The sequence below is a fragment of the Saccoglossus kowalevskii genome, chromosome 8 (assembly GCF_978046115.1).
Source record: "Saccoglossus kowalevskii chromosome 8, keSacKowa6.1, whole genome shotgun sequence".
NCBI lineage: Eukaryota > Metazoa > Hemichordata > Enteropneusta > Harrimaniidae > Saccoglossus > Saccoglossus kowalevskii.
Genome location: NC_140648.1, coordinates 6,665,652 through 6,685,404, shown reverse-complemented (window position 1 = coordinate 6,685,404; position 19,753 = coordinate 6,665,652). Strand labels below are relative to the sequence as shown.

General features: G+C 35.3%; 1 protein-coding gene across 1 annotated transcript; it reads left to right on the top strand.

Moving 5' to 3' along the window:
• The first annotated feature begins 22 nt into the window (after positions 1-22).
• Positions 23-19,155, top strand: LOC100376042 (uncharacterized). Its single transcript, XM_078006214.2, has 31 exons — positions 23-88; positions 719-814; positions 1,174-1,344; positions 1,863-2,057; positions 2,218-2,290; positions 2,450-2,502; positions 2,616-2,786; positions 3,409-3,478; positions 4,356-4,405; positions 4,741-4,899; positions 5,609-5,678; positions 6,013-6,059; positions 6,262-6,447; positions 6,808-6,880; positions 7,118-7,164; positions 7,303-7,449; positions 7,729-7,878; positions 8,020-8,092; positions 8,304-8,350; positions 8,641-8,805; positions 12,834-12,980; positions 13,184-13,256; positions 13,776-13,822; positions 14,439-14,600; positions 14,969-15,133; positions 15,324-15,532; positions 16,307-16,440; positions 17,025-17,279; positions 18,331-18,511; positions 18,660-18,754; positions 18,919-19,155. Exons 1-31 carry the CDS (start codon positions 64-66, stop codon positions 18,929-18,931), a joined length of 3,549 nt encoding a protein of 1,182 aa, XP_077862340.2. The 5' UTR covers positions 23-63; the 3' UTR covers positions 18,932-19,155.
• The last annotated feature ends 598 nt before the right edge of the window (positions 19,156-19,753 follow it).

The following is a 19,753-nucleotide window of genomic DNA, read 5'->3' as shown; positions in this document are numbered from 1 at the left end:
CCATATCGACTTCTACTGTTTTGACATTCTGGCTTAAGGTATATCTAAAAATCTTTTGCTGGAATGATATCATTCAGCATCGAAGACGGTAGGTAGTCCTTTACATAACGTCTATCAATAACTTGTGTTTATTTTCTAAGTGCTCTAATAACGTATTCATTATTGACCTGCCAACGCACATGGCTGTTTGGTGTTTTCCCTCGTCTATTTCTTATGGAAATAATTTGCATTGTGGAAAACTAATGTATATTTTTACATTTTGTAACAAGTGTAACTCCGTTTGAAAAAAAGGATGCATACTTTGTGGTACTTTATCATGTCTAGATGTATTAAAAACTGACATATATAGTGGGATGTTAATGAAGTAATAAGTTTTCATTATGATCTCTCGATTAATTTAGAAAAAACAAATTGACAGATTTAAATTTAAAAAGTATACATACCGTTGACTAATACTAAAACGACATATTTTGAGACGAAATCTGTTCTAATCCAACTTTTCTAAAACCTCCAAATTAGCTTTAAATCATACGAGCAGATCAAAATAGTCCAAATTCATAACCAACACCGTACACATATCTACATTGTACTCGAACATGGTTACTATAATGTATTATATTTTTTGTTATGTCCGACTAACCTCGTGATGTTAGTAGAAAATGTTAAATAGAAAACGTGTATCGTTATAACTTGTAACCTGTTTTAATTATTTTACCAGATATGCGAAAAATAAAAGTAATGAAGATTATTATTTATTGGTTTCTTGTGAATATGATCCTATCGGTCGTAGCTGCACAGGAACGGATGTTCAACGGTACTTATTTTTAATATCTTAACATTGGAGAACCCATTTTCACTGTTCAGAGTAGTAACTCCACGTGCGATGTTCTCTACTTATACTCATTTTATATTCATCAATATAACTAAATATACTGTTGATAATCATATTAATAATGTTGTGGCAGTATATTATTATCAATATCGTATATCGTCAAGGGAATTTTATTACCCCCGTTTCAAGTTATTTTCGAAATCCAACACTGTCACATGTCTCAAATCTTCGAAACAAAATCAGTTTAGGCTATATATGTGTATGTCTGTGCTTCCATAGTATCCCCGGTCGATTTAAACACACCTGTATTAACTGTGTAACTGACACCCCATTTTATACAGGTTCAACCATTGATCGATTATGTCCAGATGATCTCCCTGCTGTGCAGTGTTTTGTTAATCCATGTGACTATGCTATATGCGAGGCATACCCTGATGCTACTTGCGAACCAAACTACTGTGGTGGATGTTACGCAGAATTCTACGTGGGTTTAGTGAAAGTATATTGTTTAAGTAAGTATGAAAACGCCAGGTGGTAATTTAATTAACAGTGTTAATTAATATATCATCGTCAACATCAACAAAATCCATGATTTAAGTTCAATTAAAATGATCAAGCGTAGATGATTTTGCAAAATTATTGAGTGTCTGTGCCAAAAATTTGATACATTTAAACCTTTTAAAATTTGAAAATGCTGGTTTCCTTAAATTTATGTTTAGAAGTACAACACAAAATTGTACATAGAAATCGTTATCGATAGCTCCAAATACACCAGTCGTTATTTATATAGAGGAGATTGACATGTAACTGATTTTCATGAATGTGAATACTGATATATTTATTAGGTTTTTTTTACAAAAATTTTACAACGAATTTTTCAAACCAAGCCAAAACTGTTTTTGTACAGATTATTTCTTTACAGGTACACGACTGTCTTGAGCGTCAGTGTGCTCTCAGAAAAAATACAATTAATAATACATTATTATCCCAACCTTGTAAATTTATTCGTGATTTTATTGTTATACCACAGAGCAAATTAAACTCGGCTCATGTCCCAAATTACAAATAACAACCTTGGAAAACATTACCACCAGTGATCGTGTCGCCGCTAGTAAAAGAAGATGCGTTATTGATTGTGATCATGATGGTGATTGTGATGGAACACAAAAATGCTGTAACAGTAATGATTGTGATATGAAATGTACTCCTCCAAACTTAGATTTGGGTAAGCGTCTCATGCTATCATTTTAAACAGGTTCTGTTCTGCTATATCTTATGACAATAGATTAGCGTATTGTTTCAAAGTAACCTATTTTTTTAATAAATAAACATTCAAGTTTGGCATATCCACTAGTTGGTTGATTTTCAAATATTTTCCCTTCTAGCCATTTGGGGATGTTTCGTAGATGGTCATTGGTGGCCAGTTGGGTCATACCGTCTATGGGACTGCGCACTGTGGTAGGTAATATTCAATTATCAATGCATGACACGATATTGCATGCTACACTGTCATTACTAATGGTAAAAATCATGCTCGATCTGATTGACAGAAACTACCGATAAACGACGCTTTCATTGGACACTGACGTAGTTTATTTTCATTTTATTATATTACAGTGTCTGCCTTAAAACTGGGTTTGTTTGTTTGACAAATCCTGGACTCATCTGTGGCAAGTATAAGCTATATCATATCAACTATATGCAATAGCCAGATTCACTACACAATTCTCATCTTGTGTCACTGATAGTATGTCAATAAAAAAGTGTATACTTTTTATTTTAGACCCACTTACGGGGCCATGCCCAGGTAATGATGACATCTATACCATCGGAAACAGTCCAGTCTTCTGTGATAATTCGCCTCAGATACAGGGAACGATTCACGTAGATGCATGTCCGAAAGGTTATTTTTGCAATACTATTGACAAAGGCTACTCCGTATGCTGCCCAGAAGGTAATAGAAGTTACTGCCTAGTTATTGTAGTTCACCTGCATACATAGTAATTCATTTTGTTCAAACTCGCAGTAGACCTGTCGGTAAGTAGTGTTACTATCACATCTAACAGATTAATGTCCGGTCAGTGTCTCGTGGTCTTCTGCAGAGGTGGCGGCACGACATTTTGCATGAGGCGAGATTTGCTCACCATCCCTCGCGCCCAAGGCGCGCCATTACTAGAGGAAAAGGGGGCATCTGAAACTCTATTTCCTGCATTTTGAGGGGCAAATTGTGTTAACACAAAGGGTTTCAGCTTGATTTGGGGGCGACGCCCCTGCAACATTTTTTTCGAGGGGGCGACCGCTCCCTATGCCACCCCACCCCCATGTGTCACCGCCACTGCTCTGTAATATACCATGTATTTCCTGGTCGGCGAGCAGTATTATTGTCCCATCGCCTTGTTTGTTGCCTCGTCAGTGAGTAGTGCTGCTACCCCATAACACAGTCTGTGTATTCCGGTTATTGAGTTGCATTTCCAGACCATTGCCCATTCTACTGCTTGGTTAGTCTATTCGGCTATCATATTGTCGGGCCGTAGTGTTGCAAACTTATACGTTTCTTATTACGCTTGTTAATGCAGGTAAAAGTTGTTTTTACAATGGTATGAAAATACCTCATGGAACTGTATTCTTTGATGAATGCGCTTTATGGTAAGTTCGATTCATTTTTAATATAGGAGCATTATAGTTGATGTTTATAATACATATGTATACGTCTTAATCTGGTATACGGGTTACTGTGGATGTGAGTAATATATTCTGTCGATCCTATTGTTCTTTCTGCAATTGAATGTCCGAATTATGATCACATGTTAAAAAATACATACATAAAAATAAAACTGACCACATCGAGAGTCAACATTTTCTCTGAGCTCCGATGAAACGCATACTATTATTGATATTGACGTAAGCCATCGTTTACCAGCAAATCCCAAATGCCATTATCGTGAAATTTGTAACAAACTGTACAGCTTCAGGAAACACACCAAAAATACATTCACCAGCAGAATGAACATAGATCTGAATGAAAATCTGACACCACAAAAAAGAAGGTTATCCGACAATGCCAACGACAACAAAAATCTTTGTAATTGGAAATTTGTCAAATTTGTTTTTTGGAAACAATACATTGTAGCAATAAGTTTTTAATTATTTCTGATGATGAACTATGATCATTACCAGTTACATCATCATTATTATATGTATTATTTATACTGTATTCAGATAATTGGTATATGTACTGGTGGAAATAAAGTTAGCTCAAAGTCAAAATTAGTGGCGCGGAGACTCGATTAGTTTAAACAAACCATACTGCGCTCCACACTACTAACAAATTGTTATTATCTTATGTACATATCTTTTTCTGGTGGAATATATTTCATTCGTTCAGAAACTTAAACTTCGTGATTTGTTATTAGTAATTACAATAACTGCCTTCCTGTGCAACTTCGCACTAAATATGCTAAATGCAACATATTATTATTCTCTAGTGAGAATTTATTATTTCATTTTTCTTCACCACCACCAGCCAATGTATTGATGGAGCGGTCTTGTGCCACGTGGATGGCCTTCTCTGCAGTAAGTCTTCTTTTTCTTGTATTTTCGTGACTAATTCAAGTGTGTAAAGTGGTGTGCATTTAGCTCAGTTAAATGAAAACAAATGCTCGGATCATTTAATATCGTTGATTGATTTAATAATAGTATAAAATGCCATGACACATTTGTCAGCTTATAAAAAAAAGAGTATTTCTTTGTAACAATGGGGTGCCTAACTGACTTGAAAGTCAGTATTAGAACACAATACCATTTTAAATGTTCAATTCTAACTGTTCAGTATTTCTTTAGTATATAGAATCTGGGACAACTGGCGTTGATATTGTGACATCCTGTGTGCGTTTCGTTTTCTATTATAGCGTCCCCGCCATGTGGATGGTCACGCCCGTATGAAGTCGGTGGCTTAACTCAATGGTGTGCCAGTGGAGACCTGTGGGCAGTCGACACGGGCAATTGTCCTATTGGTTATCACTGTACTATGTTACAACATGGTTATGGTGTTTGCTGCCCTTGGCTGTGTAAGTCAGATTCTAGATCTTCTAACAATATATGTTACACTTAGTTGTGTACTTTATAGTCGCATTCGATTTATTCAGGACCCTGTGGAGCAGTATAAAGAACATGCAGAGCGTTGAACTTTGTTCTTACTGTTAAATATTGTTTTCTCCCGCAAGGAACTCACTCGGATGGCATGGATTAGATCAATTACCCTTTTGTTGATGCAAGCCTGTACTGTCATTTTCAAATGGCACTGTCAAATACTATGTTATTGCCTTTTGATCAATTTTACGTTTTTATCGATTGTTAGTTTACGTTATGTTGTCAGTCACGTAATGAGAATTATATGTAGGTGACAGGGTGGTATATATTGCCAGCAATGCTTGGGCGCGTTTGGAACGTAGATACAAATATATCACATGTTTGGTCATCTATTGAAACAAATGAGAAGATATATTACAGATATATTTCGATAGTTTTTCATTTTACTATCACATCCCGGACATTCAACTCCATTTACGTTGGCAATACGTATGTCATATTTAAGTATATATCTATTGTGTTCATTTGACATATCTTTTTGATATGCTTGATATGAATGTGTAGCATGCAATGAGTATAATGTATTTTGAACTGAAAACAACGTAATAGTTACATCGGTCATTGTGTCTTACTAATGATTTGGGGGGCACAATATAACCTCGATAATTTACTTGTTGTCATTCCCAGTTAAAATGTGTTGGTATCGTGGTAGATTTTACTGGAATGGAGCGGTAATTATTGTTGACTGTCATATATGGTGAGATATTTGAATATATACTAACTAACTGTAATACTACTTTTTTGATCGTCGTTATTGTTCTAACAGTCCGCTAACCTTCAATATCGTACGGTTTTGCATTTACTGAGAAATATTCTCTTTCTTGGTTCAAACCAGTACCCAGTTCACTAGTTTCTTTCTCCATCCATTTACTAGGAGAGGACTATTTTTAGAACTAGGTCGTTCTCACGTGACTGAAAATTGCAACGTTCCCATCACTAATTAAAAATGATAAATTCGAACCAACGATTTTCAGATTAGCTTTGTTAATTGAATCAACATTAATACGTAATGTAACGTCATTTGTTTGTAGGATATGCCGCCATGGTTATTGGTCAATTATGTGGTTCTCTATTTGTGGTAAGTGAACTCTGTCATGCCTAATTGCGGTCACCATGACATTTACATATCGTAAAGTTCTGTGTAATATTTGATGCGATAATAGAATAATAATAATACTATTGAGAATGCAACATAGTAGTACAACATCGTGGTGCTTAAATCCCATGGATTAATGTACGGTTGTATATTTTAATTAAAATAAATGTCATTGTAATTACAGATGTCCTAAGACCTTTGCCGTTCCTACTCATGGAGGAGGACGATCAGGAAGCCGTTTTCTGTGGAGACATCCCTGAAATAACTGGAGTTAACATGACTATCGTAGACCGTTGTACGGAAGATAAATTTTGTCACCACGTAGATCACAATGTCGCTGTATGTGTACGTAAAACGTCTGTCATAAACAGTAAGTATAACCAGTAATACAAAATGTAACAAAACGATACATACGCGCCAAGTGTTCTATCTTTATGTCTCAGTATCGATTGTTTTCGCATGTTTCATTATACCATAGACCGCTGCCACACTGTTCTCCGTATAACATCTGCCCAGTTTTAATTCTCCAGAAATCTAGATGACCGACAATATCGCCGTGGTATTAAAAAATGTCAGCAAAATATTTTCAATGTAAAACAGTGATAATTGACTAAATATTTCAAGCCCAAATCTTTATAATACATTCATGACTACGGTTTGTGTACAGATTTTATTATATTTATTATAATTATGTTCCACTTGTTTTATGGTGAATATCATTCACTTTCAGTTGGTGGATGTGTGGTTGGTGACATGTACTACTTAAATGGTGCCGTTGTAGTTCATAACGACTGCGAAATTTGGTAAAGACAAACGGCATTCTTATTAATATTAAACTTGTGTGAATAATGCCAGTGTGTATTATATTGAAATTAATCGATATTAATCGAGTCGAGTAAATACTAATATTGTAATTGATTTTACGATATATCACAATGATATTTATATGATCGAAGCAGGGTACTACTATGCTTAGATGAAGGTATCACGTGAAAAGCTCCGGGTAGACGTTGATGTCTTTATTATTAACTGTTTTACAGCCGCTGTAGTAATGGGCAATGGCAGTGTGAAAATATCTGTGATAAGGGTAAGATATCTAAATTCGTATACTTTGCCTCGTTATAAATTATAACACTATATATATGAAATACTAATCCCAAATCAGATTTTAAGTGTCGATTAAAAAACGATACATATTTAATGTAATTTTGAATTATTAAATTAGAGGTGTGTCTGTTTGATCTGCCCTTCGCAAGAGATGGAGACGGGACGATATTATGCGGTGGACCACGACCACTACGGTGTCCTCGTGGATATACATGTACCCAAATAGAAGGTAGTGAGTACGCGGCGTGTTGTTTGGATAGACCAGGTAGGTAGCAAAACTTTTATTGGAGCTAGAATTCAACCAGATTATTTGTTCGTACATTGTTTCATTAAATAATTCTTAAAGAGAAGTATTAGGATGTTTATTTTGTTTTACTCGGTCACAGTTAGGAATTTAGGGTAGGAATATTTCCTCAACCTGCATATAACATCCATACCTACCACAAAGACACGTCTTTATTGGTGTATTTATGAACATGATAAAAAAAATGCTGATTGGCAATCTTGGGGATTATCAGTTGCACGTCGATGTTCTTCTTTACAGATGACGGATGTCCTTGCCCAATCATACCACCTGCAGCAGCTCCACAATGCCTCCTAGACTGTACGCCATGTGAAGTTACGTCATCCTCTATATGCTGTGTGAGTGATGGATATTGTCAGATCGGATGTACTGGATTCGTAAACACCCTAGGTATGGCTTTTGGAATTATTCTTGCGTCAGGTTATACGACACTGCTGTCTGCTTATTCCCAACTATGTTTTTATTTGTGCTGAATAATATGAAAGTATACAGTCCACGCAATGAATCTGTAATTTTGTTTGTTTATTGTAGGATATTGCGAGCACGATTGTGTTTTCTATAACGATCGAGAGACTCGCTATGATACGGAAATGTGCGAAATATGGTCAGTGAAACATACAGTGATGTTTTTCATTTCCCAAATTGCATTTTTGCTCGGCTGTGCGTGACTGATTTGTACTTACTACTTAAACACCGAAATGAAATAAGAAGATTATCCATCCTTATGGATATTAATAATTTTCATGTATGACGTTTTTAAGAACAATTTGGGTCAATATGTGATTCTAAATTCTTTGATTGTACTTTGCTTGCAGTACGTGTGACCGCGGTGAATGGAGTTGCATCCTAGACCTTGACTGTGGTAAGAATTCTCATAATCTTTGTAAAAAGTAAAATAGTAGTTTGGTAGTTTTTTTGCATGTTCCATGTAATATGCTGTATGTGTCGGGTTGGTGCGTGTCTCTATGGGTAACTAGATGCGTGCTCCGTGTAATAAGCTATATGTGTCGGCGTCGGTGTATCTATGGGTGACTTGATGTGTGTTTCGTGTAATATAAGTGTAATTAAACCTCAGACTAGTAATACAATTACAAATGTATTACTAGCCTGCGATTAAACTCATAATTTAACTGCATCTTATCATCATTTCAGATCCGTGTTGTCTCGCGCCTGATCGAGGTCCATGTTTGGCTATTTCTACCAGATGGTTTTTTGACTGCGCAGCTAATGAATGCAAGGAATTTAAATATGGTGGTTGTGGTGGCAATGCTAATAATTTCCTGACATTGGAACAATGCCAGATGAAGTGTGAACCTAGTGAGTAGGATTACGTAACTTTGTTATATATGGTTTATTTTGAACCATAAATTATACGCAAATGTTGTGGGTTTTTTTTCAATTCTAGCACCCACATGATTGGCCACGACGAATCAGTGCCCTTCTATGCTTTACAGAAGAATGCTATATTTGCATATTTTTTGGGCAATATCAAAATAGGACTATCATTATTTATACACGATGTCATGGTTTTAGTTGAATGAACTGCCCCAGTGACTAAACATAACAACAACAACAATCCCTAAACTAATACAGCCAGATACATAATAATGAAGTAGATAAATCCAAACAATATTTTGAAACATTTAACGAAGATACATAAAACCTCGCAACAAAAACAATAATGACAATTTACCAAATTAATTAGATACTCAGTGGACACAATACAGATAAAATAAGTAATGTAGTTGAATGAGTTTGTGTCATTATGTCATTTATTTTTCACTTCCACGCCGCCAAGAAAGTAGTCTTTATTATAGGGTGAGATATTATGTCATTTAACGATTTGCCCAGACGGACTTGAACAAATACCACTCGCTACTGTTGGCACAGATGAGTTGCACAACGTATAGAAGATTTAGACAGTGGAAAACACAAAGTGCGTGCCATACAGCTTAGCAAGAACAATTGATAGACTCAAAGATGTTAAAACGTATTTATGAAATTCAAACCACTGAAAATAAACACATAGCATGGAAGTCCATGCTCAACACAAAAACACTATTTATATACCTAAATAAAAAAAATATCCAGATGTGAAATAATCATAGTATTTTATTACATTTAGAATGGTGCTGTTGGTGGATGTCCAGGCATATATGCTTAAAACAACAAACAACAAACATGCATACAGTATGTGTATAAAACAAAACATCTGGGCTGCACATTGTGCTCACTAAATGAATTAATAAGGGATCGGTTTTGATTTTGTTCTTTTGTTTTGTCTTTTTTCCAACCAAATTTTGGACATATGGATACTGAATATAATAGTAATTATTTCAAGCACGCTCACTCAAGTGAAAGAACCTTGGTTCATCAGTGTGGAGAAAAACAATACAGTGTATTTCATAAACCTGAGATATGTGTTAACAAACAAACACTTCTGCTTGATCTCCATGCTGGACATATTTGTGTATAACACATTTTATCACGAGAACACAGACTAGCGAAAATGTGACACGCTCCCCGTGAGAAAACGCATTATAATGACTGAAAAATGCTAAATGCGGTCCACCTAACACGAATACGTAAAATGTTGCTACTAACATTGTCCCATTTTCTTCTCAATGGGAACAATGAATAAAATGTTGCCGAGCGGAAATTAATTTATAACAACAATGAGGTGTACTTACCTTTGTGTATGAATCGATCAAACCACCAAACATCACAAAGTAACTAGAAATCGCAATATGGGCGGAACTGTAACCAGGTTTATGATTGAATTAGTTTAATTACCTCAATATGGAATATAAATATTTAAATTAATCTAAAACTGTCGATTTTTTCATAGTTTGTATTGAAAATAATATAATTGTTTGCCATTACGAATTGTTGTACGTTAATTACAAGAATGCGTCATAGAAATTGCTTGCCTAATTCAGAGCCTTATAAAGTCATATCAACTTGGCAGATTTTGTCAGTGTGACTTATTTGCACTTCGTGTGCCCTGTCATAATCTATTGTCTGTAGTAAGTATTCACATTAGTGATTATTATCGAGAATAGTTTATATAAATATATTGTGCTTTTGCAGAACTAGTTCATTTTTTTATTCCATACGTTTTTCTTGTAAAAATGTTAATATGTGCTTTACGGGGTCGTGCGACTTGTCATTTAATTGACGAACACTTCTGCTTGTTATATTAGTTAAAATGCTGTTACACGTCACCTTCGCCAGTCTATTAGGGATATAATTCTATAGTAGTTAACATATCGTCTTGTTTATGCGATTGTTGTTCGTCTGAGCAGTTATTTTCAATATATATATATATATATATAAATAAATAACGGCTTTATTAATATACTAGGTACTTGTACGTAGAGTAAGAGATATGAAGTTTCTAATTCCTGGATTGGTTGTAACTCTAATTCTAACAATTGTAACAGCGCAAGGTAAGACAAGAAATACTGAATTAGTTCCGCTTCATCGAAGATACTGGACCGGAGTTCGTCTTGTAGGTTATTTTCCACCATCGTCTGTCCACCAGCAATTAGAATTTTGCCTAGGCTGATAGTATATTTCAAGGAATCCATAGCTACAAAGTCGTTCAAACTTGGACATTTTAAAGTGAGATTCAAGTTTGTCACATATAATTTAGTTTCCGCAACGTGTACTGCGTGCGTGACACGCATCCAGTGAAGCTCGCGTACAGCACTAAATCGCGGCACGTCTTCTCCTCAGCCACCAGGCATCCCAAAACGATCGTTTAATAATCTAGCTTATTTCGTGCAGCGAAACCCTTCCACGCCGTATCATGTCACACAGCGTAACCATTGGGGAGAAATACCAAAAGATCTAGTAGTACACTAGTGAAAGTAATAATGCTGTACTATCTGTAATTATCGACCTTTTTTCTCCGAATTGTATTTTTAATTAAGAATTTTTGTGTCATTACTGCCAGTTTGTAACAACCTTCGTGTCACTGGTGTCCGGTGGTTGACTATGTTAGTACAGTAAGGATAGCGACTTACCAGATTTGTCCCAACACTTCAAATAGTTTTTAAGGAATTCTGAAGTTGTCATTGCTACACACATACAATGCAGACATGCATAGTCTGTACTATCTCACATAGAATATGTTAAATTACTGTCAAATAGACGGCATTTCCTCCATCTACTAATGCGCAACGGATTTTCTGGAAGCATCCTGGTCATAAACGTCTAGCACCGTCCTAGATCGGCGACAAAAGAGGCATGCAAATTATGTTAAAAGTAAATTAAAGAGATGTGAACAAACGTAAACCACCAAATTATTCACTACAACTTAAAAAATACGATTTTGTGTTGTTTCGATGTTCTTTCTGAAAATTTGTGGTACTTCCGTATTTATAGGTAATGAAAGGGTCCCGATTTATGATTGATTGCTAAGCTAATGATTACGTCATCTTACTGCCTATTTCAACATGTTGTTTATTTACATGGCATGTCGCTTGTGTTATTGTGAGTCGTCTCTTTGGTTTTTACATATAACATAAATTTAAATATATATATATGAATAATTATAATTTAGTATTGTCTTTATTCTGTTCAATTTGAACATTCAGATATAGATGTTGTAAACTAAAATCTATTTGATAGAGTACAGTATGTAGTATATTGAACCTGTATTTAATGATAAATATTAGTGTAACTAAAACACGCCATCACCAAATGGGAATGAACTGAGTTCTACTTGTGGCGGACGACTGAAATTTTCAAAATAAATCTTGAATTTTCAGAGTATAATATTCCAGCATACTGCATCCTCCTAAAGGATTTCTGAATAAATATTAAGGCGTGAAAACGGATGATCCAGATACCAAATAGTCACTGGTAAAAATATAGTAGTAGTAGTGATTGTAGTAACAGTAGCAATAGAATTATCAAAAGTAACATGGGAATCACAGAGTAAACAATAGTTGAGAGCACTAGTTATGAAAATAATAGCACTGTTTAATACTAATGGTAGCAGAAATATAATTATATCTATGTTCTTAACTGACAAAATAAAAGATATACCTAGCACTAGTCCTTGTTTTTAACATATACATGTAGTTAATTTTATTTTATCCCAGTACATGCATTCCATTTGTGTAGTTGAACACGGATATTGTAATATAACCTACAATGAAACATAACATGCGTTTCGTGTATCTAGAAATTCAACATTGAACCTTCCCAATTCTATTCTCAAAGGCAAATTACCAAACCTAAATTTAGCAAGACGGGATCTGTCTGACCTCTAATATAACTAAAATATAAGAAATTCAATAATATTATCTAAATAATATCATGTTTTTTCTCTGTAGATGATGGCTGCCCTTGTCCTCGCATTCCTGCTAATGTTATTCCGGTTTGTCTCGAAAACTGCTCGCCTTGTGAGGTGACCACAGTCTCTGTATGCTGTTTAGATGAAGATTGTCCACACGGATGCACTGGATTTGATAATACTGCAGGTACGATTAATTAAGTACCACTAACGTGAACCGTAATACTAATATCATCATTACTAATATATTCAGATATACATCGTACTCTGCATTTCGATGACGTATTTGTTATATCAGTCTCTATAGTTGGACATGTACATGTTCAGTTTAGTATATTTGGAGAAGGTAAAGATCACATTCATTAATATCAAACACGTTTTTTTACACAGGATATTGCGAACATGACTGCGAGTTCTACGAAGATCGCGAAACTCGAATTGATAGCGATTCATGCGAAATATGGTCAGTATGATTTATTTACAAATGGTTTTACAAAAGATTTATTTTTGTACATACCGATCTGTTGTTTTTTTCTTGGGACGATTAGCCCCAGTTTATTCTCGTGTAATTAAGGAACATGTTAGTGTTATCAAATACATTCCCGGTTTTGGGCGTGTATTGGTAACATGAATACTAGTTTAGGGGAAATTAAATCAGAGGCCTATATACAACCGCAAGAGATATGACCATCGCAGTTGAAGGAAATACATATTCGTGCGTGATTGAGGTTGGGATAGAAATGGTGCATCGCTTTATAATTTCACATGTTTTCACCTGAAATGTATTTTAATGGATATAATTCCCCACAGCTCTCCAAAAAATATTGTGTAAAATCATAACGAGATTATCAGCTAGGATTTTAGAAGTCCATTCTGTCTTCATGGACCAATCAGACTATGGGGATCATTATTACTTGCGCTGTTCCGATTTGAGTCAATTACTCTGAAAGTCCATTCTTATATTGCGTTATATTATTTGCAGTACATGTGTCAGTGGTACATGGGATTGTTTCCGGGATCCACGTTGTGGTAAGTTTCTAGTAACTTTTCATCTTTTATCAATCACAACAACATATCACTCATAGCTTGTATATCATAATTTCAGTCCTTCCGATTCCTTCCTGAAAATCAAAAATAAATATGCAAATTAATACAAGCTGCCAATGTATTTTGAACAAATTAAGCGACAATATACACAACAATTTAAGATATGAGCGCCAACAAAAGTGCAACGTGTGCAATATAAACATATACACAGTCAGGCAGGTAGCTTATGTAAATTTATACAAATATAGTATTTATAATATCTAAGTAAGGATGTTCTATAAAATGTAGGTGTGTGCATTTGGGGTGGTCACACTCTGAATGAACATGGTCAAGAAAACATTCGTTTGTACTAAGCAATGCTGTAATTTAATTTGTGAACACTTAAACACTTTGCTGATACCACCATTGTCAATCGGTTCCAAAACATTCACTCTCTTGTGTGCTTTCAACAAAGAACAGCCAGACAGACAGTAATTTATTTCATTTTTAATATAAAGAAAACTACGTGAATAAAAAAATTAAGATGAATACGATGAAGTTGATCGATAATTGGCTAGAAAAGTCGTATTTCATTCGTTTGCATTTGTTTGGTTTACAGGGTGTTGTTTGGAACCGGACCCTGGAACGTGTGATATCAGAGGCGACATGGTAACTAGATGGTACTTTGATTGCGAGACCGGCGAATGTAAAGAATTTCAGTACAGTGGATGTGGTGGCAATGTCAATAACTTTGTTAGAAAGGCCCAGTGCGAGCATCACTGTGAGTATATTCAGTCATACCATCGTCGAAGGTATGAGTTACACATTATGTTACTTGTCAAAACGTTCCAGGAGCTATAATCTATGGAAGGTGTCAGTGTGTTCAGTTCAGTTTCATTTAATAATTCTGCTAGAGTAGGTCACTAAATTTAACAATTATTTTCACCCTCGTTTGAAGCCTCGTATCTACTAGACTGTGTATCTATGTTACCAACGCAACCATTGTTAAATGGTACGCTAAAAGATTGCAGTAGGTTTATTGTCATATGTATTATTCATATACATAGCGGGTTTTGAATATGTTGATCTTCTTACAACGGATGGTTGATTTTAATATCTGTTCTTGCCACTGTTTTTTCGTCTTATTAGGTGTAGAATGCTGTCTCGACCCTGATCCAGGTCCGTGTGATGAGCAAACACCAGCTTGGTATTATGACCCGAGGGATGAAACGTGCAAACAGTTTGAATATGGTGGTTGCGAAGGCAACAACAATAATTATCCTTCCTGGAACGCCTGTTCGACTGCATGTAGAGGTAATCTTGTTGAAGTATTTTTTTTATTATACTGTGCTTACTGAAGTTCACACGGTCTTTAAATGTTTACGGAATTGCGATTGTGGTGTTGACTGGGTGAGATGTATATCCTGATATCCTGAGTCGAAATCTTTTAGAAGCGTTGTGGAATGTACGCATAATAAACAATTATGTATTATTCTATTGTCAGAATTTGGTAAAAACATTACTTGTGATTTTAACTCTATGACGGCCACAGTTAGAAAGGAATGGTTGTTACATTTACTGCACCTTGCGGAAGGCGGGGCATCTGATTTCCATTTGGAATCCCCGTGGTGCGAAGGAAACAGTGTATTTAATGATGGACACGAATATTTTAAATTTCAAACTAATTTAGATGAATGCGGAACTACATCATACGTAAGTTATACTTATCTTATCAGTTGCCACAGTTTGCAATAAAAATAATACTTTCATTATTACGTGTAAGCTTCACTTATCTATAAACTATCTTTAGAGGATGAGAGAGAGAAAAAGAATGATACTGGGTTTGTCAAAAGCGGCCGACCTTACCCTCAGTGCATGTGCTGCAGGTTGAGATTTATTCACTTACGGATTCAACTCGCTGACTTCACGGTTGAGGTCCGTATGCGCTTATGTTCGTCTGGGCCTGGGTTATCGCCGGAGTGAATCGCATTAAAACGATATCATACAGTCTTGCTACATAACCACAAATATGCAATATGGTTTCTGTGGCATCTACACTGTATGTAGCGACCGCAGTGACATTGTAATTTACATAGAAATGTTTTTTAAATCAGTTTTTAGAATAGCGTTTGATTATGTTGTATTGAAAATGAATAATGCCAAGTCCGAGAAGATACTTGTGACGTTCATTGTTGGACTGGTACAACAATCAAATAAAAAGGAGCAATATTTATCTACTTAAATGAAGAATTCAACATTGTCACAGTGTTGCATTGAAAAAGGTTGTTCTTTTTTTGAATTTTCGGAAATAAAATATTTAGTTCAATAAACATAACACTTGAACTAAAGTATATTGAAATATTTAGATAAAATGCTACTTGACCCTGGCCATTGACCTTTGGAAAATAATTCCCAGCAAAGATAACCCACACTTAGTTCCTTGATTGACGAGATCATGCTCATGATGTGTACTATCTTACAATACAGGAGGTCCCCGTGGAAGATCGAATTATTTATTCCAACTATGTGTACAGTCAACGAGGATCACGTGTCATTGAGATAGAGTGTTGCTATGACACAGAGTATACTATTGCTCCAATACACATTGTTGCCAATCCATGGTAAGTAGGAATTATTTCGATATATGTTTTCTACTATATTTAAACATAGCGAGATAATTTTGACAAGTTTATTAGCTTATCGTTAGCCGCAAGGTAGATCATTCGTTGTTGGTCAAAGACAAATGGCGTAAAATCAGTACCCTGCTTTTCATTACAAAAGGTTATTTTTGCCCTCCCACAGTTTCCAATTTACAGATACTACAGTGCAGATATTGTGATCCGTGAGTGGCATATTTTCGCTAATTTTGAGAGTCTGTGAAAATCGTGAAATTTTGTAGCAGTGATAATTTCAGTTGATTCCTAAAACCACAGTCTCAGTGACTTTCACGAAAAGCTGTCTCCGTGAACTTGAACGCCGTTGAATCATCGTTAAAATTCATAGAAACTAAAAATTTGAAATTTTTTGCATTGCACTAACACTAAAAAACGGCATGATTATGAGCGTACTCAGTACACATCGCGATGCAAAGCTAATTCTGGAGGACCAAACTTAAGAAAACATACATCATTCTAACAGTAGTACGAAAACTGGCAATACTTTCAAAGTTGTGGGTAATTTTCATCCAAATGTAATTTCTTTTCAGTTCTGTTACTGTAACATTGAAGGGATTTGGGACATTTAACATCACCGCCTCACTCTACGTCACAAACCTGTTCACCGAGTTATTCAACATTGACAACTTTCCAATTATGGTATGTGATGGCGTGATCATCTACTTCGGAATTCAGCTTGTTTCCAATGACGCAAGTCTGGAAATGTTCGTAGAGAATTGTTATGCGTCAGAGAGTGATGACCCACATGACCCGGGGAGCACACACTTTCCATTAATCGTTGATGGGTAAGTGCACGAAACACACTTACAGTGAATTATAATGAACATGTAATTTGGGTAGAGGACGTTAATGACTAAAATCAAAATATTTCATGCGTTTATTGTAAAAATATTTTATACCATCAAAAATATGTGTAAAAATGTTATACAGCACCATAAATACGATCTTATATATAAATAACACGTGTTAGCACCCTCTGTAGCATATAACGTCTACTGTAAATAGCGCCCTCTGTTGTAGATACACTTTTTAGCTCCGCTGTCGACTTTGTCGAGCGGAGCTTATCATATGAGCGATTGTCCACCGTCGCTCCGTCGTCGTTCGTGTCGACTTCTTCTTGAAAATTACAAGTCTGAATGCTTTGATACTTTGTGTACATATGCCTTGGGTAGACATCTCTTAGATTTGTTCATTTCATGATATCTTCAATTCTCTAATTTTGGTGAATATTTCTGTAATTTTTGGTTCAATTGCTTTGATATTATAAATATAGGTACTACATGTGGACCTCTTTCAGATTTGTTCATTTCATGTATCTTCAATTCTCTCATTTTGATGAATATTTTTGTAATTTTTGGTAAAAAGTGATATTTTCGACTTCTAGTTAAAAAACCGCAGGTCCAATTGCTTTGATATTACATATATAGGTACTACATATGGACCACTCAGATTTGTTCATCTTGTAATGATATCTTCAATTCTCCAGTTTTGGTGAAGATTTTTGTAATTTTTGCTAAAAAGTGATATTTTTGACTTCTTGTCGAAAACCGCAAGTCCAATTGCGCCCTTTGTATAGATAGGGAGGGCGCTTGTCAAATGTCCGTTGTTGTAATGTGAGTAGTAATTAATGCCAGCATAGATCTAGAATAAGCACTGAATATGAGATTCATTACACATGATAAAATACCATTTTAAGAATTAGATTGTACTGACATATATTGTTATTATTCGATGAGCATTCACGTGTTCTCGTACCATTAACATCCGTCATCGCGTCTATTACATAACGTACCATATCTCAAAATCGACTCACCTCTGCATATTTTTTCTTTCAAGTTGTCCAGACGATGTGATTACCGTGTTCGCAACGGGGTCACCACACGTCAATCATTACGGGTGGGATGCCTATGACGTAGTTAACACAGATGACGTAGAACCAGGCGAGGAAGTTGATCTGTATATTCACTGCGCTGTGGTGGTGTGTAAATTAAACGAGATTGGAACACGTTGCGAGCAGGTAAACATAATATGACGTCATTTTTCGGATGTAGTATCAATCAGAATGTGTAAACGCAAGATATAATAATTAAATCACACCATTATATCTCAAATAAACTGTCAACGCCATCATACTGAATCACGTGTTATTCATCATTACTTTTCAGGGTTGCTTAAATCGTGGAAGACGTGGATACAATCAAGCATCCGGGACATCAGACAGTACCTTCATTACCCATGGTCCTCTGCGAAAGTCTAATAAGTAAGTATGAAACAAAGTTGGTTACGATTTCATTTGGCATATTTAGCATTAAATCGTTGCTCTCGCTGGCGGCAATCCTGATATTTTCTGTTTATTCACCAGTCATGTTTTATGTTTGTATATGTGATTGTAATTTAAATCCTAATGATTTTTTTGTATTTCAGTTGTGGAAATTAATGATGTGTACGTCGAACTTCGGACCGTAAAATTATTATTAATATTACAAATTATGATGTTTATTAATATTATCTTTAACTGTAACTTATACGCAATAATACGCATAATTTTATGATGATCAAAATTGGATCATTTAAATAATCGTTCTTTAATTTATTTGGTGAAGGATATTCGTGTACCCGATATATTATAAATGTTGAATCAATAAATCACTGTCACCTGCATTACCGTATAGACTTACTTTTCTGAATTTGGACGCTGTATCCCAACAGACAATTCGTAATCACAGGTTATACCAAGACGTCGGAGTTCTGCAGATACAACATGCATTATTGTATTTGCTTACCCTATCTTTTAAGTTTCAAATTTAAACCGCTAAGATTAATTATGTTATGTTACCCCCCCCCCCCCAATAAAAGAAGTAGAATAGAAAGATAGTATTGTTACTACCCCAGAAGTGATCCAATAAACAGTCAGTCGGTGTACAAGTGATTACTCTGATATTTACTATATGAGGTAGTCAACTTAGATACGACTTAAAACTAAAAAAAGAGAAAATCAGGAAAAGATAACAAACTGCCACTGCCCTGGGTCCGTTAGGACATGGACCTACTTACATCAAGTTAACCTCCGAGTAAAAGAATTCGACTAAATGCAGTTTTTGTGTGGAAAATCCCTTACATACAAACACCCCACTACAAGAAACAACTAGAACACTTTCCCCGAGTTATTTGAAACCAAAACTGTCGTTCAAAGTAAGGATTGAATCAGCGATAGTCCTGTGTAGATAGGCGACTTTCAATAGTATATAATCTATGCAAT